Consider the following 27,500-nt stretch of genomic DNA (forward strand, 5'->3'; position numbering starts at 1 on the left):
ATATATAGAACAATTTATTTTAACAGAAGAAACAGAGGTTTTTTGCTGAAGCTGGTGGAGCGGACGGAGAGTTATTCGGCAACACAATTTACCTGGAGAAATTCAAGTCTTGGAATGGCATTTTAATTGAGGCAGATCCATTTTATTTCCACGAGTTACTATACAAAAGAAGAAAAACATATGCGGTTAAAGTGTGCCTAAGCACTTCAGACTCTTCTTACAGCGCTCGTTTTCAACACGAAGGAATTCTCTACAAAAAGAACGGCCGAATGCGTAAAAGTAAGGATTTTTTCGTCTAAAAGTACTAGTTTCAATTCAAAGTATCTTCTCTTTGTTACGTCCTGAAATTAATATCGTATAATAAACGTGACATTGCCCTCAACAAAGAAATTTTGGTACGTTGGGTGGTGCAAGATTTAAGCGTTCCTGGTAATCTAAATTATCTTGATCCCTCCCCCCTTCTCTCCCAGGTACTGCTATTTGGTAATAAAATAAGTAAGATTATACACACAATCAAATCAACTCAAATAATAGATTTATTAGACGCTATAACACTGAGATTTTCATATATCTATTTATTCAAGAATCCGTCGTACTAAATACATGATGACAAAGTATTCAAAGGCAACGTTATAGCGTTGCCTATAGTAAAGGCCATTGTTTTTTCCCAGGGGCACTTCATGAGGAGGGAGTTGCCCTATAAACTTCAAAGGAGGGTCATTCAATTGGAAACTGGAAGTTCTTGTAAAGTTTTTAAGAGCCAAAAGTGATTGGAGGGAAAATACCCCTCCCCATCACACGACGTTTTTCACCAAATGCATACGATAAGAATTTTGGTTTAGCCATTCTGTCAAAAATAGTTCATATATCTTATAACAAAAACTGCGGGGTGGACACGATCCACACGGGCCAGGGGCAGGCATTGTAAATTATGCCCCGGGGACACAAATAGTTCTTACGGAAGGGATGCTTTTAAAAAGTTCAAAGAGGGCTCATTTGATGTTAAATTAAAAGTTCTAGTTCACTTCTTCAGAGTTGAAAAAGATCTAAGAGCAACTAGCCTCCCACGCCCTTTTGCCCAAAGTAAGTAAGTAAGACGGCACTAGACCCTTAAGGTCTAAACAGGCGGTGCTGATCTGTGTTTCATGGCCCTTCAGCCAGGAAGTGCAAGGGGGCTGGGGGCAAACCATCCTGTGCTATCGCACACCCTTCCTGCTTACCTTCCTCAGATTTCTCCAGGTACCCATTTAGAGCTGGGTCGACTCTGGCTGAGCTTACAGAGTCACACCACTGACCCCCGTCCTAAACTAAATAACTGGTCACAACTGGGACTGAACCCGTGTTCTTCGGACACAGGAGTCCGACGCCAGCACGCCAACCACTCGGCCAGGACTGCAGTGCCAATTTCCCCAAACCTATCCAATAAAAATTTTGAGATAGTCATTTAATAAACACTAGCTATAGAATCCGATAATAAAAATTCTGGGGTCAACACAACCCCCAAAGCCCGGGAGAAGGCCATATAGGTCATGCCCTTGGGGCATATGTTGTTCTTCCAAAAGGTATGCTCGTAATAATTTCAGTAATTTCAGAGAGTGCTGATTTGATTGATTGATTGATTGATTGGAAATTGAAAGTTTTAGTACACTTTTAAAGACTCAAAAGAGATAGAGGGGTAACCTCAAACCCTTTTCTCCCAAATTCATCCGAAAAATTTTTTTAGATAACTATTTTTTAGAACAATCCAAATATTAGAAAATAAGAACTCCGGGGTCGACACAAACCCCAGAGCCTGGGGGCAAGTGTTTTAAGTTATGCGCCGGGGATATATAAGGCTTATATTTTAGGGGAAGTCATTTAAATTTCAGAGGTGGCTCATTTGAATTAGAATTGGAAGTTCTAGTTACCTTTTTCTCAAAAGAGATCGGAGGGCATCTACTCCCACCCCATACCAGACAAACCCTCTTTCCCCAAATGTGTCCAATCAAAATTGTGAGATTGCCAGTTTGTTTGAAATAGTCGAAAGATCAGATAACAAAAATTTGGGGATCAGCATAGCCCCCATGAGCCCGGGGAAGGGTTGTAACTTTTTGGCAGGTGTATATAAGGTCTTATGGAAGAAGTGGTCGCATAAACTTTGGAGGGACTAAAATGATCGTAAATTCAAAGTTCTAGTTCCACTTTTAGAAGTCAAAAATGATCTGATGGCCGCAAGCCCTCCTCCCCAGCAACCCTCTTTTCCCCAAATGTATCCAATTGAACTATTTAAATAGCCAATTTATTCCCAAATTTACCAAAAATCATAAAAAAATTTCCATGGATAACAAATCCCCCAGAACCTGGGGGAAAGTGTTGCAACTTATGCCCCCAGGGCAGACTAGGCTCTTATGGAAAGTATGGTAGCATAAAATTCAGGAGGGTGGGGGGGGGCTCATTTGACCGTAAATTGGAATTTCTAGTACCCTTTGCATGATTTAAAAGTGACCAAAGGGCTACTAGCCTCTCCCTCTAAGGCCCTTTTTAACCAAATTTATGCAATCAGGATTTTGAGATAGCTGTTTTGTTCAAAAAGAAAATAACAAAAAGAGGAAATAACAGAAGAGGAAATGAAGAGGAAATAACAAAAACTCCGTGTTTGACACAAAATCTCATCCCCAGAGCCAGTGGGCAAGTTATGAACCATAGAGTGGGCAAATCATGAACCAGAGCCAGTGGGCAAGTTATGAGCAAGTTAAATAAGTCATGAACCAGGAGAAAATAAGGTTCTTATGTAATGAGTGGTTGCGTAAACTTCAGAGGTGGTCAATTGGAAATAGGAAGTTCTAGTTGCCTTTTAAAGACTCAAAAGGGAACACAGGGCATCTAAAGCCTCCCCCCCCCTCAATCACACCCTCTTTTCCCCAAACGTATTAAATTATAAATTTTTAGATAGTTATGTTCTAAAATAGTTCAACAATCAGATAAAAAAAAATTGGGGTCATAGCCCCCCAGAGCCTGGGAGAAGGGCTGTAAACTATGGCCGGAGGCATATAAGATTCTTATGGAAGAAGAAAACTTCGGATGGGAAATGACTAGAAATTTAAAGTTATATGAGAGTCGAATGTAATCTGGTAGAGACTAGCAACCTTCCCCCTCCCACCAACCGTCTTGTTCCCAAATATATTTGAAATATTGAGATTTTCATAGTCAAAAATAGACAAAAGACTATATTGCAAAAACGTCAGGGTTTACACAGCCCCCAGAATTCGGACGCATACAAGGTTTTTACGCAGCGTATAACTTCGCCGGGGGCTCATTCTATGGAAAATTTAAAGTTTTAGTTCCCTTTTCAAGAATCAAGAAGGACCGAAGGGCAACTAGCTCTTACCCATCTGATTGAATTTTTGAGATTTTGCTATTTTGTCCAAATATTTCAAAATATCAGTTAAAAAAAAACCGGGTCAACGCAAACCCCCAGAGTAATGGGGAAAGTATTGTATATTATGTTCAGAGGGAACATAGGGTTCAAACATTATCAACGTTATTCTAATTCAAAAATCAGGAAAATTTAACCAAATTTTATCAGCTCGTTCCAAAACTTCTTCACTACAAAAGATAATAGGGCTATTGACCGTTTCCCTAATGGTAAAATCATAAAGCCTACAGTGTCTTTGGCGCTTTCCTAAAAAGAATTATATTACAAGTATAAGAAGTGACAGAATAAATACTCCCGTGACAGCCCTATCCCTCCATTTAAATAAAAACCCTATCCCTCCATTTCCGTGACACCCCTATCCCGTCATTCCCTGACATCCAGCAGGAGTTGGTTGAGTCATAGGGAATGTTTTCTAAGAGACACGGGTGTCTCTTAGAATGTCTACTTTTGCATGTTATGTTTGTTTGTTACATAATCGAGAGTGTTCAGAAAACATATGAGGGCCATCGAAAGAACCTTCAGGATCTGCAAGTCAAGATACAATTGTTACCTTTTATTTATTCTTAAAGAGAATTACATTTTTTATTCTTAGAAAAACCTTCAGGACCGCTAATGGGGACCTTCAAGACAACGGGTCCTAGCTTCCAATTCCAACAGGGTCCCTTGCATCCAATATTACTGGGTCCAATAGCAACCAATTGACACGGGGGACAGCAGTTCACTCCAAGAGGGACCCTAGCATCTATTCCCACCTGGGTGCCTTTGTATCCAATTTCAACGGACCCCCTAACCTAACGATCGGAGGCCTTAGCATCGGAAGCAGTTAAGATGTTAAAAGTAGAATAGCTTAGGCTCACGATTTTTTTTTCACGGTTTACAAAAATTTTGGGGAACAGGAAAATAAGTCTACAAGCCAAGATTAGAATATTGAAATCTAGAGTGGTGGTAGTGGTCAAATATGGTTCTGAAGCAAGGGCGCTCCGAAAGGTGGATGATGATCTGATAGATATTTTCCAGAAAAATTGCCTACGGATTGTTTTAGAGACCCAGCTGACCGACCGTATTTCAAACAATAGGATCCACAGAAAATGTGGTTTAATCCTTCTTTTTAGGGCTATAATGAAACTTTGAATGAAAGATTAAATGGATAGTTTCACTTGCCTTCTTTACCTTGTTACAGATATTTTTCACGGCTAAAAGAAGTTTGAAAGAATAGGGAGATAAGTCTTCAAACCATGATTAGCAAATCAACGCAAATGCGTAGCAGTGTTGGCCTCAGGCGGCTTGGTGTTGTGATTAGTTGTTAGTAGCAGTAGTAGTAGTAGTAGTATTAGTAGTAGTAGTAGTAATAATAATAGCATTAGTAGCAGTAGTAGTAGTCGTAGTAGTAGTAATACGAATAATTACGAGTTAACCCTTAGTAATAATACAAAGAAATAAATTTGCATTTCTTTAGCGGAATTTTTTTAGCGACAAAGTAAAAAAATTACAGATTTACAAACTTACAAAGTATACACAAAATTATATTCTCCCTTTTTCAAGGTTTAGTCAGGTTTAATTAAGAAAAAGGAAAAAACTAAACTTAAAGTACACTGCTTTGTGACAAAACTCATGTTGAGATCCATAAACATAAAAGATTCTTCACTAAAACGTAGTACGGCTCCCGCTTCACTCTTCGACACAACCACACGTTTCCTCCTTATATATTTTTTTATCTTAACCATAGGGTCCCCCCTCCCTCTCTGGAGGTGCAACCACCTCATTTAAATATACTAAAAAATCCTAACTTCATCTGATTTAATTTATCTTTCTTTTTTATCATTCACTTATTGACCTTTAACTAAATATTTCTTTAAATTATTTTTAAAAGACCCGAGGGAGCTCTATGTCTCAGCTCTTTTGGAAGCATGTTCCATACTTTAGAATATGCTCCATCCGTGGAAAAAACTGAACGTATTGTTGGAGTTCGTCTTACTTGAAGGTCAAAGGCAGAGCACGTTTTTCGATTATGTTGTTCAGATATCCTAAAACAGATTGTGGAAGGGAGATGGAAGTAAACTGGATAAAAATTTAAAAACAAAAACTGAGCACGATAGACGGTAAAGGGAACCAAGGGACGGATAATCATCTACATTTCCAATAATTTTCAATACACGTTTCTGGATTGAGTCAAGTCTCTTCAGGTGTGATTTGAAGGTTGTCTGCCAAATTATGGCACAATACTGCAGGTGAGGTTTCAGAAGTCCCTTGTAAAGTAGACTAAGGGTTTCTTGAGGAAATACGTGCTTCAGTTTCCTGCTGATTCCAAGATTGCGGGAGAGTTTCAACTCCAAAGCCAGGATGTGGTTTGGAAATAAGAGGTATTCGTCCAAGAGTGCACCTAGATACCTCGCAAAACCCCTTTCTGGCCGCCTGATCATTCCTCTAGAAGTCGTAACTCCAGTTATTTCTTGATGAATAGTTCCAATCCTTGAAAAGAATAGCACAAACGATTTGTTGACATTTATTACAAATCGATTTGCATCCATCCAAACGTATGAGTTTGCAGCACCGTGAGGTCCTGAAATCTGGGTTCAGAACATGACTTAGATCATTCACATGAATCAGAAATAACAATGGACCTAGGATCAATCCCTGTGGCAAACCGAAGTTTACCATGATATCATTCAACGAATCTTCTTCTATGTACATATGTCGATTGCCAAGGTAGAACAGGAACCATTTCAGCGCCTCTCCTCTAACGCTGATTTGTTCTAGTTTACCTAGTAGAATTCCATGATCCATACTGTCGAAAACTTTGTTGATATCAAGTAAAATGGAAGCTAGCAAAATTCCCAGGTCGATTGCTTTGTTGATAAATAAGCTCAGTTACGTCAGTGCATCTTCAGTTGGATTCCCTGGTCTGAATCCGAATTGTCGTTGGTTGAGGAGAAAAGAGTAAAGTTGATTCTTCATAGGTTTTTCAAAGACTTTGGAAAATACCGAGAGAATTGCGATGGGTCGAAAGTTAGATGGGTCATCTTGAGGACCACCTTTATGGAGAGGTACTATACTTGCTTTCTTGAGGAGTGATTGGAATACCCCTTTCCACAATGAGAGGCTTATCAAATGTGTTAAAGGTTGTAATACAGACGGCAACACTGCTTCCAGCACTTTTGTGTGAACCCGGACGCAGATGTACCTCTCAAGTCTTTGATAATCATTGAGACGTCGAGGGAAGTTAGAGTAATGACTGCCATTGACTTAATACACGCTGGATCTAGAAAATCCTTGTAGGATTTTGCTTGGGGTGTTACTGTATTCGCCCTCCAATGCTGGCGAGGAAATTGCAAAGTGCTTTCGGAAGTTCGGTTTGCTCAGTTAAGGTTTTTCCATTGACAGTAATTTTGGAGGGTAGTTCAGGTTTTTAATCGTTGGGTCATAATAGTGAATTAATTTTGTCCCCTGAAAGCGGTTTTGTTGTAACTAAGGTTTTCGAAATTCCTAGAAAAACGACTTTGAAATTTTCACCTTTGCGGGAACTTACACGGTACAACCGATTTTCTTCGCAAATATAACAAAAAAGGAGAAAAAATAACTAGGAGGGTCTCCTGAATATGAGATGGAAAAGGTGAAGTTTTCATTGTCAACACTTGAGCTGAAATACAGATACGATAATCTGACATTGCCGAAATTTTAGTAAACTTAGATACGACAAAATGTTGTGGGCTGACTATTCTTTTCACCATGAAGACGACAAACGAGTTCTGATGTAACAATACTATTTGAAAAAGCACAAATATTAAAAAAAAAACTCAAAACTCAACAAAAAACTCATTTTCGTTGAGTTTCTTTGCTGGCCGCCGTTTTGTTTCAATGGAATCCTCCTCTAAACATGTTCTTGCGCAGATGGAGAGGCTTCCACACGTTCAGTATCCCCCTTGACCTTGTAGTACTGTTCAATGTTGGTTTTAAAATACTTCTGGTCTTTGCTGGGGATGAAATTCAGGAGATACTTGACTTCTTTGATTTTCGCATCAGGTTGATCAATATTTTTGCCACAAAGTTTGGGCAAAACAGGACGTTCAACAGCACAGACAGCCGAAGTATTGGGACATTTTTAACCGAAGTACATTCTTGTGATATAGTAGCCATTTGCAAGTCTCCAGAGAAGGAAGTTTTGAACCAAACTCTCTTAACGCTATCCTGACAGAACTCAAGTTCTTTTACCTTTGAATACGGTACCAACGAGTACTTGTACAGCTTTGCTGGCTTTTGAAAGTCAAAGAACTTTGACTGCGTCACTTGCAGGAAATTCAAAGGACGTATCTTTCTTACTTTCAGTAATTTCCTCACCAGGTTTATCGGAGAAAACAAATCAAGGTGCTTTAGCCTCCACTCAATAGTGCTATGTATAGCATCAACCTCCTGTATAGTCGAATGACTTGGTTCACAATACTTCATAACCACTTTTTCTAAGCGTGGAAATGTTCCTAGAACATATTGGATGGCGAAGCTTATAATTGAATTTCGGTTCTGAGACACGCAGAAGTCCGACCAAGCAATTAACTGGCAGATATCAGGGTAAGCATCAAGAAGTTTTCAAGTATGGTCAAAAGTCTTCTAGCTATTTCGTTTGCTCCATGTCACGCCTCAAACTCGGACCAAATGCAACAGTATACCTCATTGATTTTATTACTGTTTCAGACTGTCTGAGAAACTTACTGTTTCATTATGAATTCATTTTTTTAATGTTATATAATCTACAAGCCCCAATTTTCAACGATTAAGTTGGATAAATAAATTTAATTTTGCTGTTTATACCATTTTCTTCTTCCTTGACGTCAATTTTTCAATTAAAGTGTGCCTTTTCGGTCGTTTTGACAAAATGATACTACGTTTTCTCAGTGCCAAAATCATTTATAGTTAGGTTAAGTTGGATTAATTAGAAAAGGTCAAAAAGTGCTTGAATTTGAATTTGCGATGGAAGCTATTATTAAATTCGTTAAGAACATAAAAAAGGCAGAGAGTGGTATGTTCCCTTTATTTGTAAGTCAATAATACAAACTGCGAAAAATATACCGACATATACCGGCTGCTGCGTTACAAGGGAGCACTATCAAAATACGGTCATAGCCCAGATTTATTCTGACCACAGATACGCAACAAAAATCATAACAAATCTGGTATTTGACAATATTAAATTATACTCTATGTATGTGCAGTGCAATATATAATATTATATATGCAATATAAGCTATAAAATGTATTATATTCTTGGAACAAAATATTAGTCAGTTCCACAAAATGAAGAACTTGATTCATGTAAACATTGTGCAACTTGTGCAGATGTTAATAATGTCCGTTTGTGACTCATCGTGAAACTTTTACCACATTTTTTCTTCTTAAAAAGTGTACGTCGACGGAGTTACGACAAAAATGCCCATGTAATTTTCCCATAGGAGATACGACAAACCGCTCTTAACAAAACGGCGAAATGCGAGATACGATAAACGAGTAAATTTAAAATTGAGGCACTTCTAGTTGAGATACAAAATTGAGGCACTTCTAGTTGAAATGGTCGACAAAATCAGACAAAGCAAAAAATTTCACATTAGATGGCAGTCTTAACTCCACTTCCGAAAAGTTGCAGATACGACAAAACCGCTCTCAGGGGATGAATTGTCTTCCAAACTTTCCTTCCATCCTTACCACTTTCAGCTAGTTTTGTATTAAAATATTCTCTTTTGGCCTTTCTGAGAATTGATTGGAGGCATTTCTTATAAGATTCATAAATTTCTAGGCTAGCTATGGTTGGTCGGTTACGGTATTCAGCCCAAAGCTTGTTCTTCTTATTAATACATCTGAGTAAACTCTTAATAACCCACGGATAAATTGGTGTATTTATTCTCCCATGTTTAGCTGCTTTTTCTTTAAAACAATGTGCTTTGTATAAAGTTGTAAACATATTATGGAATGCTTCGAAACCTTTGTTCAGATCTTTTTTTTCCAGAACACTATCCCATGTAATTTTCTCCAGTTCATCATTTAATGACCTTGAATTTCCTTCACGTTTGCTGACATTACTACTACCACTGCTATCACTAATAATAACTCACTGCAGCAACAAGCCACCTAAGGCCAACATAGCTTCGCACGCTCTTCCTCCAACCTAATACATTCAAGGCCTCCCTCTTTACGCCCTCCCAGGAAGTTCACATTTCCTTTATTTCTATTTTAGAAATAAAATACCTATTTCTATTTTACCTTTATTTAGTAAAATCTATCAAAAAGTTATTTATAAACGATTGTATGATTTTTTGGATTCAAAGAAAATTTTGTATAATGGACAGTTTGGTTTCCGAATTAAACATTCCACTAGTCATGCAGTACACCATCTTTTAAGTTTTGTTGATAATGCGCTTGAAAATAATATGGCTCCTTTAACTGTTTTTGTAGATTTCCGTAAGGCTTTTGACACTGTTGATTTTAATACTCTTCTAAGTAGACTAAGAGGGCTTGGGTTAGGTAGTACTTGTGTAAAGTGGTTTTTATCGGATTTGCATGGCCGGACTATCAAAGTTGCTTTATCAGATATATTAAGCAGAGAGTTCGGTGTTAAGTGTGGAGTGCCTCAAGGTTCCGTGCTGGGACCTCTACTTTATCTTATTTATGTTAATTTGTTGGCTTCACATGTTGGAGTTGAAGCGCTGACCTCTTTCCTGGACAACACTGCGATAACAGCAATTGGTAGTTGTTTGGTGCAGATTGCACATAAGGCTAATTTAACACTTGAACGTTTGCGCAGTTTTACAGAAGGTAGTTCCTTAGCAGTTAACGCATCTAAAACAAATTACATTATCTTTAGTAGAGCAGGTAGGTTACGTAATGATAATAATAACATTTTTTGGACATTTACCCATTAAACAAGTTTTTGAAATTAGGTATTTGGGGTTTTATTTAGATAATAATATTAGTTGGAAAAAGCATTGTTGTGTTATTGGTGCTAAAATGGCTAGGGGTCTAGGAATTTTGAGACGTGCAAAAAAAACTTTTCCAATCAAGATTTTAAAAATCATTTATTTTTCCCTTGTTCATCCTTATATAGATTATGGTTTTGTTCATTGGGCTAGCAATTTCTTTTCTAATTATAAAAGGATCCAGATTTTGCAAAATAAAAACATTCGGTTGATTGCGGACATAAAAGAGCAGGTTGAATCCAAAACTATTGCTAGCTTTTCCTGGTGTAATGTTTTAAATGATGGTCAGATTCGTGACTACTAAGCATCAATTTTTGTGTTCCAGAGAATAAAACATATATGCCCGGAGTATTTTCATGATTATTTTTCCATGAATCAGGAGTACCATAATTATGATACAAGAAATTCACAACTTTTAAGCCATGAACAAAGAAAAACAGTTAGATCCTCATATGTGGTTCGTAATCAGGGGCCTTCTGTTTGGAATAGTGTGCCAGCTGGCATCAGGGAGTCTGTCACTTTATATGGGTTTAAAAATGAATTGAAAACATTTTATTTAATTCATAGGTTTTGAAGGGCAGGAGGTTTTTGATATTTTTTTGCAGTTTCTTGGTGTCGGGTGGGGGCTGAATACCGGTAAATAATATTTAATGCGATTATTTTGTTGCATTTTGTTCATGTGTATGTGTTGTTGTTTTATATATATATATAAGATAGGCTAGGTGGTTAATCATGAGATGTTATGTTTAGATACTTATTTATAAGATGTAAATCATAATGTGAAATTACAGCAGAAGTCCTTAGGACTTTCTTTTTGATGCAATAATTTATTAGTGTTGTCATTTTTATTTATGTTTATATTGTGCATAAAATAAAACTTACCTACCTACCTACCTACCTACCTACCTTTAAATCTTTAATTATTACATTCTCCCTGCCCAGATAAGGACGACCTGCTTTCCGTGTAGCCCCAGACGGTTTGCCGAAGAGGATAAGCTTTGGTAATCTGTCATCCTTCATCCGCAGAACGTGGCCTAGCCATCTCAACCTTTCTTTTATTATAGCCTTAGAAAGCGGGATTGAACCATAATTTTTTTTTTACAATAAACTATTTTAAATACGGTCAGTTAGCCGGGTACCCAGAGCGATCCGTGGGCAATTTCTCTGGAAAACATACAGTTAGTTTTCATCTGCTTTTCGGAGCCCCCATGCCTCAGAGCCATATTTGACAACGGTCTTTACGGTAGCTTCCAATATTCTAATTTTGGTTTGGATACTTATCTTTCTATTCTGCCAAACTTTCTTTAAATGTGTAAAAATCCTCTGAGCCTTAGCTATTCTACTTTTAACATCCTCACTGCTCCCACTGTCTTTACTAATAATTAAATAAAAAAAAAATTTTTTTAACTGAAAGTAAGGAGCTACATTAGAACTTAAAACGAACAGAAATTACTTCGTATATGAAAGAGGCTGCTTCCTCATCAACGCCCCGCTCTTTACGCTAAAGTTTGACTCTTTCTCTCAATTCTTCTTTTTAAAACAGTAAAAAAACTTTATCGTAAAGAGCGGGGCGTTGATGAGGAAGCAGCCTCTTTCATATACGAAGTAATTTCTGTTCGTTTTAAGTTTTAATGTCGCTTCTTACTTTCAGTTTAAAAAAAACTTGTTTTTTTTATTTAATTTCTGAACGTTTTTGAATCAATGCATGTTTTGATTTTGGCTCTGCAGAGGAATAATCAAAACAAAATTTGCAATTTTTTTGGCTAAATGGCTTTCTCATAGTTTTGATCGAATAATTTTGAGAAAAAAGAGCGGGGGAGGAAGCCTAGTTGCGCTCCGATTTTTTGGTTGATTAAAAAGGCAACTAGAACTTTTAATGTTTTACGAATCTTTTTATTAGTAAAAGATTTACGTAACTTATAAATTAGCTTACGTAAAGAACTTTTGTATTCTCATGTTTTTATTACATATATGAGGGGGTTCACCCCCTTGTCAGTACCTTGCTCTTTACACTAAAGCTTAAATTTTGTCCAAATTCATTAAGAATGACCCCTGAATCACAAAAGCCGTAGAATAAATAGTTGAAATTACTAAAAACACTTTAGCGTAAAGAGCGAGGTATTAGAAGGAGGTGAGCCCCTCATATGGATAATGATTTCTGTTTCTGTTTTAAGTTTTAATGTTGTTCCTTACTTCCAGCTGAAAAAACTTTTTCATATTTATTTTTTAATTGTTTTTTTTTAAATAATGCTAGTGAGTCCTGCTCTCCCTTCATGAAAATTTTCTTCTCCCATGACAAAGTTTCAATGGAAAGTTCCCCCAGCATATCCTCCTCTTCTCAACCCCTCCCCCAACCAAAAGAAATCCTCCTGAAAACGCCTGTACACTTCCCAATAACCATGACTATATGTAAGCACTGGTCAAAGTTTGTAACTTGTTGCCCTTCCCACGGGGACTGTGGGGGAAAAAGTCGTCCCCAAAGACATAGTAATAAGGTTTTTCGACTACGTTGAATAAAATGGCTATCTCAGAATTTTGATCCGTTGACTTTGGGAAAATAAATGGCATGGGAGGGGGCCTAGAACCCCTTCAATTTTTTGGTCACTTAGAAAGAGCACTAGAAGTTTCCATTTCCATTAGAATGAGCCCTCTTGCAACATTCTAGGGCAACTGGGTCGATACGATCACCCCTGGGATGAAAAAAAAAAAAAAAAAAATAAAAAAAACATGTAAACACGGATCCATGATCTGCCTTCTGGCAAAAAATGCAAAATACCGATTTTCGTTAAGAATGACTTTTAGGGGGTGTTTCATCCTATTTTCTAAAATAACGCAAATTTTCTCAGGTTAAACTCGTAACTTTTGATGGGTAAGACTAAACTTGATGAAACTTATATATTTAAAATCAGCATTAAAATGTGATTCTTTTGATGTAGCTAGTGGTATCAAAATTCCATTTTTAGATGTTTAAAGCTCTTCTTTTTATATGTTCGGGAGTTGTCTTGGTTACTATTGAGCCGGGTCGCTCCTTACTACAGTTCGTTACCACGAATTGTTTGATACATTTAGGTAAGTGAAGCTCCTAACCTGATCAATCTTTTCGTTGTCCAACGTCACCTTTTCATCTTCACTTATTCCTAGCCTTAGTGACTTAGCCCTCTTAACAATAATTTGCAAGCCTGTTCTAGCACCCTGAACTCACAAAAGGTCTAAAAATTCATCAGCATAATTTAAGTCAATGAGCGTTTTTCCTCCCCATTTGATTCAGTGGTCTCCAATTTCTTTTCCTGTGCTCCTTGAGACGAAGTCCATCAAAATGATCCGTATAAAAGGGGATAGAACACAGCCCTGCTTAACTCATGATTTAATACAAAACCAGCTGCAAACCTCATTTCCTACCTTAACCGCAGCAGTGTTATTCTTGCACATAGCACAAACCACTTTAATGTATTTTTCTGGTATACCATATAAAGATAATGTTAACGCTGTTCTATCAACAGAATCGAAAGCTTGCTCATAATCGATAAAACTAAGGACCAAAGGTGTTTGACAACGAAGAGACTTCTCAATTATTAACCTAAGAGTGAAAACATGGTCAACACATCCTCTACCTTTTCCAAAACCGCACTCTTCTTCACTTAAATCTTTGTCTACAGCTTCTCTCAGTCTAAAAAATATCATAGTACTATGTAATTTTCTACCTACAGAGACCAGGCTAATGCCTCGATAATTACGACACTCACTCTTGTCACCTTTCTTATACATCGGTTTAATTAAGGTTTTCCTAAAATCATTAGGAACTTCCCCTTTTTCAAAAATCACATCTATAATCTTCAGTAGCTTACTCCTAACCTCAGAGCCACCATATTTAAGAAACTCATTTATCACGCTATCAGCACCTGGAGCCTTATTATTTTTTAATCCTTTTAGTACTGTCGCTGATTCTTCCTCACGAAACAAATCTTTCTTTATATTCAAGGTATCACAAACTTTTTGATTTTCATCTACATCTTTTCCTGCAACTGTATCTAGGTTTAGCACATTCTCAAAGTTTTCCGCCCCTCTTTCTTTAACTTTTTCCTTATCACTAATTGTGACCCCATTCCTATCTTTAACTGGGATTAGTTCAGATCGACAACTCCCTTACCTCCCTCATATTAATTTTCCTTCAATTTCTCCTTGCAAGCGGGGATGTTACACCAGGAAGAAGCAGAAATGTTACTTTCCTGCACTTATATGGTAAAAAGTATACTTTATTTTCATTCGTTTAAGTTTATGACGGGATTTGTATTCCAGTCATATTATTCCTTTAACTGTAGGTCTGATTGGGAGGCTGATGGCTCTCCATTTCAAGTCTGATTGACTCTATTGTAGGAAAATTTTAGCAACAGAAAAGAACAAAAAATTTTCATTCACTTAGTTTTCATATGTAAAATCCCCGTTTTCAATGGTTTTATTATAAGTATCTTTTCCTAAGGAAGATTTTCTAGCGTAAAATTTTAGGCTCATACCCATTGTTGGTATTATTCAACAGCAAATATCATTTGTTAAGGTGGTATGGTGGCGTTTTGGTGGCCCTCTGTTTGTTATGATAGAGAGGTGCTGCGATGAGTTTTCAGTACTAGAATTAGTAGAATTGGCATAGAAATACAAATCTTATTTGTTTTGGTTTTGTTTTCATTTGTTAAAAATTGTTTGTTTCCGTTTTTCTTCTATTTCTTTATTGCTCCAGCAGTGTTTTATTTTTGTATTTATAATCGACAATAACTCTATACATACATGCAAACATAACTGTTTCTGTTGTAGCTAATTATCTTACCTCGAAATGCGTTCTGATGTTTGACGATTCAGCTTGTCCCTTTGGTTATGATTTAATTTTTTCAGAAACTCTAGAAGGCTCAAGAATACTTTTAAGACTCTAGAAGCAAAGAAAACTAATAAGTTGCACCTAATGTTGAAGATATTTTAGGTAGAACCAAAATTGAACTTTTGTTTGCAAGCTACCCGTCTTACCTCAAACACTCCGAAAAAAATAAGGTGTAGGTAAATATACAAAAGGGTCCTTCAGGCTCCCACCCTTTTCCTCGTCTTGACATTTTCCCAATATATTTTTATTTTTGTTCTATATTCTTATTAATGTCTTTTTACGTCTTTTTCTTTCTTCTGAATCTTTTTTTTTAGATACAAACAAAGGAAATGGCAGGGTTTTGTACAACGAAAGGGGTCATTCCGGCTTCGGAAAAGATTTAAAAGATAAAAAGGGAACCGAAAGATACGGTGAAGTTGTGACTGTTTCTTGCTTTCCGTTTTCAACAGTTCTGAACAAGATAAACATCACTGAAGTGGACGTATTCTTCTTAGATGTGGAAGGACAGGAATTGGGCGTCTTGAGAACTATACCTTTCCAAGATATATCAATCCACATTATTGTGGTCGAGTATGATGGAAGGGCCGACTACTTGCAACAAATCAGAGAATTCTTAGGAGCAGTAGGATATGAGCTGCATGACGTGTTTCATTCATCTTGGACTCTTGGGGACGCTCTTTTTGTGCAAAAAGGTGATTACTCCAAATCACGTCTAAAAACTATAAGTAACGATGAAATTAAGCGGATTATCTTTAAAGGTACTGGTAGTGAATCTACATTGGACGGAATACCTAATTTACGTGACATACTAATTTCTCAAGAAAGTGCATAAATTGGTGTAAAAGTGATCTGTTTATCCAGATAATAAGAAACAAATTAATTATGACAATATTTATTGTTAGTATCGATCAATATACCTGTTAATTAAATTTTTTTAATTCACAGGGTAATACAACAAAACGTTCTCATTAACGTCAATGGTCCAATCGAGCACTCCAGGATTACTTATCTGTCAAACTGGATTACTTATTCATAGTATTTCACCGTGCCTACACCGTTTCAGTTGACAAATTCTAGGATAAGTATTTCTTGTTATCGTCTACGGATTACATCCGGCGAAGGTAGTATCGCCTACCTTCGCCGGATGGTAGGCAATACTACCATCGTATGGCAGTATACCTTACATAAGCCGGATAAGGGATGCTCTAACGTGCTGAACTTTTTGGTACCCATGTTGACCCTCTTTTGAATTTAAAATCTCGAAAGCAATTTGTTGATTTTGGGGCTCAAATGCCATCAAAAGTTGACATGGCAGTTTCCTAGTTTCTGAATACTAGAAAATCTAACTAATCGGAATTAGTTTTTATATTTTTTTCTCTAATTCGGTTCCAAGTAGTGGAACCAATTTACCAACCTGTATGGAAAGGGGCAAGGATTTTTAATTTCTCATGAAGATTAAAAAAGGGTAGTTTTCAAGATTAAGAATAGGGACTTTTTCGTGTTATTTTTTGAAAACTAAACAAGATAAGAAAAAAAAAAATTTATTTTACAATCTAGCAGCTTGTAATTAAGGCTTCTCTACTAATTGGCATGTCTTAAAATATATTTTATTTAAATTTCGCTTTTTCAATTTCTTTCAACAACCACGGATACTTTGTAGCAGACATAAATATTTCACTGTTTTGACTTAACTTTTTGGCTCTTAGGGTAGGAGGAGGAGGTAATTCATTAACAAATATTTTTCAAGATCAATAAAAGGGATTTTTTGATTTTATTGAAAGCGAAATTAGAGAAAAAAAATATGTTTTTGAAATCTAGAGGGAGTAATGATGAACCCCCTCCCTCCTAATTTAAAAAAAGGATACGGCAATACACTCTTATAGTCAGAAACGGTGGTACTGGTGTCCCTCTCAAAGCCCTTCAGTCAGGAAGTGCAATGGGGAATAGGGGCCATCCATCCTTTGCTTTCGCACGCCCTTCCTGCTTGTGTTCCCCAGATTTATCCTGGTACCTATTTAGAGCTGGGTCGATTCCAGCTGAGCTTACAGAGTCACGCCACTGAACCCCTCCCCAAGCCAAATAACCGGCCACACCAGGAACCGAGCCCTTGCCCTTCGGACTTGCTCCTAATTGGCATGTCTTGAAATATTTTTCCCTTGAATTATTGCTCAATTAGAGCAACTACGAATACTTTGTAGCAGACATAAATTTTTCAGTCTTTTGCCTTAACTCTTTTGGCTCATTTGGGAGTAGGGGGAGGTAATTCGTTAACCAGTATTTGTTCACTGCCTTATTCCATCTACGCTATTGGCTTCTGTACTCCTAGCAAAACGGTTTACAAATAATGATCCCGTCGATACCCATCGTGTCTGCCATCATGTACTTTCAAAACTTAACTGACTTTTTTAGGGCTGAAACTGTCCCTCAGCATCCCCCATTTTAGGTAGCGTCAAACTTCTTGGGTACCAAAACTAGCAAGTTACTGCCCTCACTTTAGACCCATAGAGGTACAACCCGGATACCGAGGCACCGACTTTAGTTTTCCTGCCCCTGAACATTTGTTTTCATTATACTTATATAAAGCAAAGTATTTCTTATTTGGCCATATTGATGTAATTTTATTATAAAATATAATAGGACAAAAATTAAATCCTTTACATCAGCTAATCTCTTGCAATTTATCATAGTGGTGGCCACTGACAATAACAGATGCCAATCCAGGGGAGGAAACCACAAATCTCTCGTTAGTTAGAAAATGGTTTTAGAAGAAAAAGAGCAGAGTCAAAAATTGATAACTATTAAAATTAGAACGTTCTTTGTCATCAATTCAATTTTGTGTTTGTTAGATTAACTCATAGCCAATCACCAGTCAGCTCATTGCATAAAATCAAAAACTATTATGTCAAAGTTCGAGTATTTATAAACTTTCTTACAAACAAAACTTAAACCTGCCTCTGCCTCATAAATAGAAAAAACTATAAAAAGAACAAATTCTTAATAAGAACAAACTCGAACAAAAATTTCCTCTTTTTATTACTATAGAGAAACAAATTTTTATAGAGAAACAAATTACTAGAGAGAGAAAAATTTTTATTAATAGAGAAACAAAAGAAACCAAGATGAGGAAATGATTTTTTTTTACACTGAAAAATATTTGAAATAATAAGAAATATAGCAGGAAACCCCAAAAATTAGAATTTTTTCTGTTTTTTAAGCAAGGTTTAGATAATTTTCAAAGAAATAGTCTATTCAAAAAGTAAATCGTAAAATTTTAGCTTGGTGAATAGAAAGATCTGAAACTACTAAACAACGCTAGTATTTTTGCTATTATTAAAAGTTAGATTACTGATGAAAGAAAAGAAAAAAAAAGAGAATATGAACATCCGATATTAGATTGAGATTAGGCTTTTAGTTCCGCTCTTTTTCTCCTCTTGCGACAAAATCTAACGACAAATTTATAGACCTGCAACGTTGTAGACCTCTCAATTAAGATAGATCTTATTTGGAAGAAGTGGAGATATAAATAGAAGAAAATTACAAAACTCTCAATTAGTTAAAAATTGTTTTTAGAAGCCTTAGAAAAAAGAGCAGGGTTAAAAACTGATTATTATAACAATCAGAACGATCTATGCCATCAATTCAATTTTGTGTTTATTAGATTAACTTATAGTCAAATCACTAGTCAGGTCATTCCATAAAATCTGAAACTATTATGTTAAAATATCAAGATTTATAAATTTTCTTACACACAAAACTTACAACTTCAGGCCCCCCCTGCCTCTGCTTTATAAATTCAACCAAGAACTCGTTCTGAATTGCATAAAAAGCCTTAACAATACTTCAAACATAAACTATGTTAATATGATGTCATGGCATATAACTTCTCCCCATTTCCAAAAATTGACCTTGAACACCCCTCGTTAAATTGATCAGTTTCCTTAAAAAAAAAACTGCTTTTACAGGATAATAGCTTGAAACGTCAAGGTTAAGAATAATGCTTTAATAAGGAAAGTGTATCCTCGTTAAATTTACTTAGAGTCCAATCACCAGTCACTACTTTGTAAAAATCAATAACCGTTGCATTCAACTTCTCAGGGTTGTAAAAATTCTTCTTGACAAAAATTGCATCTTCTGGGTGCATGCCACCTGTAAATACACCGTGGAATGTGTAGCCACTTTTTTCAAAAAAAGCTTTAAAATTTTCTAGCTTGTGATTTCCATTATAGGTTTCTACAACAAATACCTTGATGTTTAGCATCTCTAGGGGCAAAGTCTTTAAAACATCTAGCTCAAGACCCTCGATATCAAGTATAAAAAGGTCGATATTCAATAGGTTTGATGCTGCCAGCATTGTGTACATTGGAAGGCACAGGACTTCAAATAAGTTTGCTCTGTCTCCTGTCTGATTTGCAACTATCACTTTGCCATTTCCAGGATTATAATCTGGAAAACCAAATTGAAATTAAAAAAGAAACTTTTAAGGTTAGCACAACCCTACCTTAAACTAAGAGGCAACTAGCCCTAGTAATTTGTATCATATTTATTAGGAACATAATCTAACTCTTCTCATCCAAAGAACTATTAATATTTCATCAATGATGTCTCAGGTGGTGACAGATCAATGAATTAAGTCACTGTCTATAACACTATCATTTAGATTTTGTTCGGATCTTGTGATCACTATTTGAATCACTTACTGTGGCTCAATATACCTAAAATTTTGCATCTGTATTAATTCCCGGTGACAATAACGGAAAAATTCCCTTAAGATCTTCCTCCCTGCCTATTTTATGACAAGAAATCTAGCAGAAAAAGGGGTTTGCAAACTCTTGCTCGAAAGCATATCATACAATGCATTTCGATCTGCATCAGCAGAAAATCAAACGGATTATCGTCTTCTTAATCCGCCACCCACCTTGGGGCCTAGTGATAAATAAAAAGGTTGGCACGTAACACCTTTTCGGAGGGATAATCAAACAGTTCGTGGCAACGAACTGTAGTAAGGAGCTACTCGGCTCAATAGTAACCAAAATTTAAAAAAAATGGAATTTTGATACTAATAGTTACATCAAAAGAATCGCATTTTAATGCTGATTTTAAATAAATAAGTTTCATCAAGTTTAATCTTACCCATCAAAAGTGACGAGCCTGAGAAAATTTGCCTTGTTTTAGAAAATAGGAGGAAACACACCTTAAAGGTCATAGAATCTTAATGAGAATCGCAACATTAGATCTAGCGTATCAGAGAACCCTACTGTAAATGTTTCAAGTTCCTATCTACAAAAATGTGGAATTTTGTATTTTCTGCCAGAAGACAGATCACGGATGCATGTTTATTTGTTGGTTTGTTTGTTGTTGTTTTTTCCCAGGGGTGATCGTATCGACCCAGTCGTCCTAGAATTTCGCGAGAGGGCTCATTCTAATGGAAATTAAAAGTTCTAGTGCCTTTTTAAGTGACCAAAAAATGGGAGGCTACATGGGCCCCCTCCCATGAAAATCTTTTCCTCAAAAGTCACCGGATCGAAATTTTGAGATATCCATTCTGTTCAGCGTAGTCGATAACCTTATAACTTTGTCTTTGGGGATGACTTAATCCCCCGCAGTCCCCAAGGGAGGGACTGCAAGTTGCAAACTTTGACCTTTTGTTTACATATAGTAATGGTTATTAGGATGTGTACAGACGTTTTCAGGGGGACTTTTTCGCTTCAGAGTGGGACTGGGTCGGGGGAGAGGATTACGTGGGAGTATCTTTCCATAGAGGATTTTATCATGAGGGAAGAGAATTTCCACAAAAGGGGGGCAAGGATTTTGTAGTATTATCTAAAAAAAACAAAAAACAATGAGACAATAAACAAAAAAAAATTCACCTGGAAGTAATGAGTAGCATTAAAACTTAAAATGAACATAAAATATTACGTATATAAGGGGGTTTGTCTCCTCCACAATACCTTGCTGTTTACGCTAAAGTATTTATTGTAATTTCAACTATTTATTCTACGACCTGTGTGATTCAGGGGTCATTCTTAAAGATCTAGGATAAAATTCAAGCTTTAGTGTAAAGAGCGAGGTATTGAGGAGGGGGCAAACCCCCTCATATACGTAATAAAAATACACAAATATAGAAGTTCGTTACGTAAGCCAATTAGTAAGGTACGTATGTTTACTACTAACAAAAACGTTCTTAAAAATTAAAAGTTCTAGTTGCCTTTTTACGTAATCGAAAATTGGAGGCAACTAGGCCTCCTTCCCCTCCCCTTATTTCTCAAAAACGTCTGATCAAAATTAAGAGAAAGCCATTTAGCCAAAAAAAGAATTATTGTGCAAATTTCATTTTAATAATTTATGTACGGAGAGCCAAAATCAGACATGCATTAATTCAAAAACTTTCAGAAATTAAATAAAAAAAACAAGTTTTTTGAAATGAAAGTAAGGAGCGACATTAAAACTTAAAACGAACAGAAATTACTCCGTATATGAAAGGGACTTTTCCTCCTCGACACCCCGCTCCTTGCGCTAAAGTTTGATTCTTTCTCGCAACTCTACTTTTTAAAACAATAAAAAACTTTAGCGTAAAGAGCGGGGCGTTGAGGAGGGGACATCCCCTTTCATATACGGAGTAATTTCTGTTCGTTTTAAGTTTTAATGTCGCTCCTTACTTTCATTTCAAAAAACTTGTTTTTTTATTTAATTTCATTTAGGTCCGAAGCTTTCCATGATTACATCCTTCGGTAAATAGGCCAAGTCGTATGAATGACATGAGTTTTTTTTTAACTTCATATATGCATTCAAAAAGTTGGGAATTAAAATGGTAGAAAAATAATGATTTGAAAAGCTTTTATCAAAACTAAATTGTTCCCAGCTAATCTCTGCTATGCAATCATGTTTTTCTCTGAATCCTATTATAGATAGAAAATTGATTTTTCAAGATTCCATGTTTTTTAATTTCAGAATATTAAACTTTAAATTTTGACCCTGATTAGTCAAACACAATATTCACGTGTACGAAATAGTACACGTTCAGCTCAAGAATTGCGAACGGCTTGACTAGTATGACTACAATGCAAGAAGGCAAAAGCTTAATAAGGTCATGATAAATAGGAGGAAATATATCAAAATATTTGCTATGTAACTAGAATGAGTTATAGCACTAAGAAAAAAAAGAAAAAGAGGTCGGATATGGCAGAGATAAAGAGCAGAACGTTACAAACAAGAAGGCTCAAGGAGAAAATGGAAGTAAAGTAAAATATCGGCATCAGAAAGGAGGGATCGAAAAAAATATCAATATTGGATTGCCTGAAGTAACTAGAGGCCTAAAGACTTGTAGACTGGGAGGTAGAGACAGGCTGGAAGCCCTTGCAACCAGTTTATTCATTGTGCACTAAAAATATAATATTTTAATCTGATCTTACTGACTTCTTTGGTTTCTGATTATACATCGTCAATAAAAGGGAAGATTTGGAGCAAAAAATCAGAAAAATTTTAAGAATAACGCTAAAATACTTATAAATTTAATTGGAACCGCAGAAATACCTAAGTACATGGCACAAACAGAAGCCAAATACTCCCACCTTTTCAAGACCGGATTGATTCACTTTGGTTTTTATGTAACATTTTACACCATTAAAAGTTATAAATGTTTTTGAGGCAATGACATCTAATAAAAAAAAAACCTTTCTTATGAATTAAAACGACCCCAGTCGAGGAAGTCCTACTTTTCGCTCGATCCTTGGTGGATGGCCAGAAAGTACAATATTTGACAACCTGTCATACTATCACGTGACATAACCGTTTTAATCATGTATATTATCGATTTCTTAGCTGATATACCTTTATCTGCTCCTTCTGGATTTTTGCGTGAACTCTTTTTGCTACCGCTTTGACGCCGATGCGAAGGAGAGAATTTTGCCATAAAGGGATAAGGGTTTGGACTGGCACAAGCATTTATGGTGATTGCTTTTCTCTTCAGCTGCTTCAAATTTTTGTAATTTACAGGATCTGCTTCAATTAGGAGACCAGTCCAACCAAGATGATATTCCAGATGTAGAGTAGTTGAATAGGTTAAGCCGTCTAGCGCACCACATTCAACAAAAGTTCGTGCTCCTTCCTAAAATGTGATAAGGATTATTAAACATAAATTAAAGCCTTTCACAATTCATATGCTTATTTAAGACTCTATATTACAAGGGAAAATAACTGTTAAAAGGTCCTCATTAAATGCACTGTTTAAGAGTTCTGTTGAAAAAGCAATGAAAGTTCAAAAAGGTTCTCAATAGAATTGGACGGTTGGTGCCCACTTCGAGGCTCCTTCCCACCCGGACGACAAGCTGGCTAATATCAGGACTTAAAATCAGCTAAAGTCGGGATAGTAGGTAAATATTTTAGGTATTCTTAGAAAGCCAGTATATAGAATAGAATCCAGTATATAGAATCCAGCTAGTATCTCGCTGAAAAACAGTCGCTCGCAGATTGAGCACACTTCCATACATTGAAGCATAAACAAAAATTTGTGTTTTTATCATTCAAAATTTTGGGGTCTAAATGGATTCCTATTAATAAAACAACCCAAATCTAGGTTAAAAATAAGGGAAATTTGTCTCCCAGTTCCTTCTATATATGCTAATAAATTTTAAATCAAATTTTAACAAATAAATAGCAGAATAAATGGGTGCAATATTTTAAACAAGACAGTGAGACTAATAATAATAATAAATCTGGATATTTCAGTTAAACATCCGGAAGCTTTTATCAACGGTACAAAAATTGGAAATAAAAGAAATTAGCCTAGAGAAAACATTAAAAAAAAACAAAAATAACAATACAAACTTTAGAAGAAAAAGACTAAAAGAAAACACCTATTTTAATAACCAAAAAAATGTCAGAAACTAAAAGACCAAGACTTTGGCTATTGTAAGCGTTAATGTGCTAATTAATATTCTACGGAGGACTAGTTAAATAAAATTTCAAAATTACGGTAACAAGGCACAAGATCAAGGTATCTGCTATTTACATATATTTCTCGATTTATGTGCTGAATGGAATCCTAGTAGCTAAACAGGTATTCTTTTTTTAATCTTACTTGTAATTTATATTTTAATTTCAAAGGTGAAGATAGGATAAACTCTATAAGAAATCGAAGCTATAAATTTTATCATATTTTATATTGTTATAGTTTGGATTCTAATATCAGCCCCCCTAAAGTCTAATAGAGAACTGAACTCAAAAAGCATATGTACGTGGAAAGGTAACGTCGACTCTTCCTCCATAGTATTACACGGGGGACCAATAAAATATTTGGGAATTCAAAATTGAACTTTCTTTACGCATTAATTATTTTTCAATGGCAAGATTTATAGTAGGCAAATCTATGCAAATCTGATATAAAAGGGTCATGAGCCCCCGCATATATATATATATATATATATATATATATATATATATATATATATATATATATATATATATATATATATATATATATATATATATATATAAATAAGTTGTTTGTCTGTGTTTCTGTTTACTGACGTCATGTTTGTGTGTCGACGGACGTCATGTTTGTCAACTGACGTCATTATGAGGATTGAGCATTATTCCGTCATGAAGTTGTTAGTCGACTGACGTCATGCTTGTCGACTGACGAAATTACAGATCGGGACAACGGGACACAAATGGAGACCGGGACACAGGGGATATTAATGACGACCGGGACACTCAAAGAGAAATTACAGACTGAGACACCGGGACGCAAATAACGACCGAGACACAGGGAATATAAATAACGACCGGGACACAGGGTCACAACTAAAAGGGGACGCCGGGGGGGCACAGGGGGATATATAAATGATGACCGGGACACAGGGAATGTTCAAGGGCAATCAATAGAATAATGAGGTATAGATCTGAATACGGATTTTTTTTTTCCCATGGACAATTATATGTTGCATGTTCAAGGGTTGTTAAACCTGACAATCTATTTATATGCACAGACAATGGTACAGCGAATAATGTTGTATATTCGCAAGATATCTATCTATATATATAAAAATAAGTTGTCTGTGGATGTGTGGGTCTGTCTGTCGAGTGACGTCATGTTTGTATGTTGACTGACGTCATGTTTTCGACTGACGAAATTAAAGACTGGGGCATCGGGACACAAATGACGACCGAGACACCGGCACATAGAGAATATAAATGACGACCGGGAAACTAAAAGAGAAAGCGACCGGGACACAAGGAATGTTCGATTAGCAATCACCATCAACAAAGCACCGGGACACAAATGACGACCGGGACACAGGGAGTATAAATGACGACCAGGACATAAGTAAAAAAAAAAAACTAAAAAAACTAAAAAAAAGGTAAAAACTACAAAAAAACTAAAAAGAAAAAAAAACTAAAAACTAGTAAAAAAAACTAAAAAAGCTAAAAAACTAAAAAAAACTAAAAAAGCTAAAAAACTAAAAAAACTAAAAAAGAAAAAAAATGAAAAATAAACGAGAAAAACAAAACTAAAAAAAATAAAAAGAAAAAGAAAAAAACTAAAAAGAAAAAAAGGGGAAAAATACAAAAATTTATTTCATCATATACCATTTCAAAAACGAATGTATATACAGACCGGGACACCGGGATACAGATGACGACCGGGACGCAGGGAATATAAATGACGACCGGGACACAGGGACACAACTACAACGGAGACGCCGGGGGGCACAGGGGGATATATAAATGACGACGGGGAAACAGGGAATGTTCGATTAGCAATCACCATCAACAAAGCTCAAGGGCAATCATTAGAATCATGAGATATAACTAAAAAAACTAAAAAAAAGGTAAAAAACTAAAAACTAAAAAAAAAGACCAATTCAAAAACGAATGTATATACAGACCGGGACACCGGGACACAAATGACGACCGGGACACAAGGACACAAGGAATATAAATGACGCCCGGGACACTCAAAGAGAAATCACAGACTGGGACACCGGGAACAAAATGACGACAGGGACACAACTACAACGGGGACGCCAGGGGGCACAGGAGGATATATAAATGACGACGGCGACACAGGGAATGGTCGATTAGCAATCACTATCAACAAAGCTCAAGGGCAATCATTAGAATTATGAGTTATAGATCTGAATACGGATTGTTTTTCTATGGACCATTATATGTTGCATGCTCAAGAGTCGGTAAACCTGACGATCTATTTATATGCACAGACAATGGGACAGCAAAGAATGTTGTATATTCGCAAGTTTTACGTAGTTAAAAACATATAATATATATATATATATATATATATATATATATATATATATATATATATATATATATATATATATATATATATATATATATATACTAGCTGTTGGGGTGGCGCTTCGCGCCACCCCAATACCTAGTTGGTGGGGGCGCTTCGCGCCCCCCCCCAAGCCCCCCCGCGCGCGTAAGTCGTTACACGCCATATTAGTTACGCGCCATTGTAGTTGTGTCCCTATGTCCCACCTGTGAATATAGATATATATATATATATATATATATATATATATATATATATATATATATATATATATATATATATATATATATATATATATATATATATATATGTTTTTAACTACGTAAAACTTGCGAATATACAACATTCTTTGCTGTCCCATTGTCTGTGCATATAAATAGATTGTCAGGTTTACCGACTCTTGAACATGCAACATATAATGGTCCATGGGAAAACAATCCGTATTCAGATCTATACCTCATGATTCTAATGATTGCCCTTGAGCTTTGTTGATGGTGATTGCTAATCGACCATTCCCTGAGTCGCCATCGTCATTTATATATCCCCCTGTGCACCCCGGCGTCCCCTTTGTAGTTATGTCCCTGTGTCCCGGTCGTCATTTATATTCCCTGTGTCCCGGTCGTCATTTGTGTCCCGGTGTTCCAGTCTGTGATTTCTCTTTGAGTGTCCCGGGCGTCATTTATATTCCTTGTGTCCCGGTGTCCCGGTCGTCATTTATATCCCCCTGTGCCCCCCGGCGTCCCCATTGTAGTTGTGTCCCTGTGTCCCGGTCGTCATTTATATTCCCTGTGTCCCGGTCGTCATTTGTATCCCGGTGTCCCGGTCTGTATATACATTCGTTTTTTAGTTTTGTTTTTCTCCTTTATTTTTTTCCTTTTTTCTTTTTTTTCTTTTTTAGTTTATTTAGATTTTTAGATTTTTTTTTTATATTTATTAATATTTTTTTAGTTTTCTTTTTCT

At 36.1% G+C, this 27,500-nt stretch overlaps 2 protein-coding genes across 3 annotated transcripts in view; one reads left to right on the plus strand and one right to left on the minus strand.

The window, feature by feature from the left end:
• LOC136025834 (uncharacterized) overlaps nt 1–17,621 on the plus strand; it is a 20,921-nt gene extending 3,300 nt beyond the window's left edge. Inside the window, exons 2-3 of the mRNA XM_065701833.1 lie at nt 27–279; nt 15,556–17,621. Coding sequence (XP_065557905.1) covers nt 27–279; nt 15,556–16,073 — 771 coding nt within the window. The 3' untranslated portion in view covers nt 16,074–17,621. The remainder of the gene's footprint in view (nt 1–26; nt 280–15,555) is intronic.
• Nucleotides 17,622–17,831: 210 nt separating this feature from the next.
• The window catches only part of LOC136025833 (uncharacterized), an 18,899-nt gene continuing 9,230 nt past the window's right edge, over nt 17,832–27,500 (minus strand). For both annotated transcript variants that reach the window (XM_065701831.1, XM_065701832.1), the window contains exons 2-3: nt 23,069–23,345; nt 17,832–19,684 (exon numbers count right to left, since the gene is read on the minus strand). In XM_065701831.1, coding sequence (XP_065557903.1) covers nt 19,227–19,684; nt 23,069–23,345 — 735 coding nt within the window. In that variant the 3' untranslated portion in view covers nt 17,832–19,226. The remainder of the gene's footprint in view (nt 19,685–23,068; nt 23,346–27,500) is intronic.

The sequence above is a fragment of the Artemia franciscana genome, chromosome 4 (assembly GCF_032884065.1).
Source record: "Artemia franciscana chromosome 4, ASM3288406v1, whole genome shotgun sequence".
Taxonomy (NCBI): domain Eukaryota; kingdom Metazoa; phylum Arthropoda; class Branchiopoda; order Anostraca; family Artemiidae; genus Artemia; species Artemia franciscana.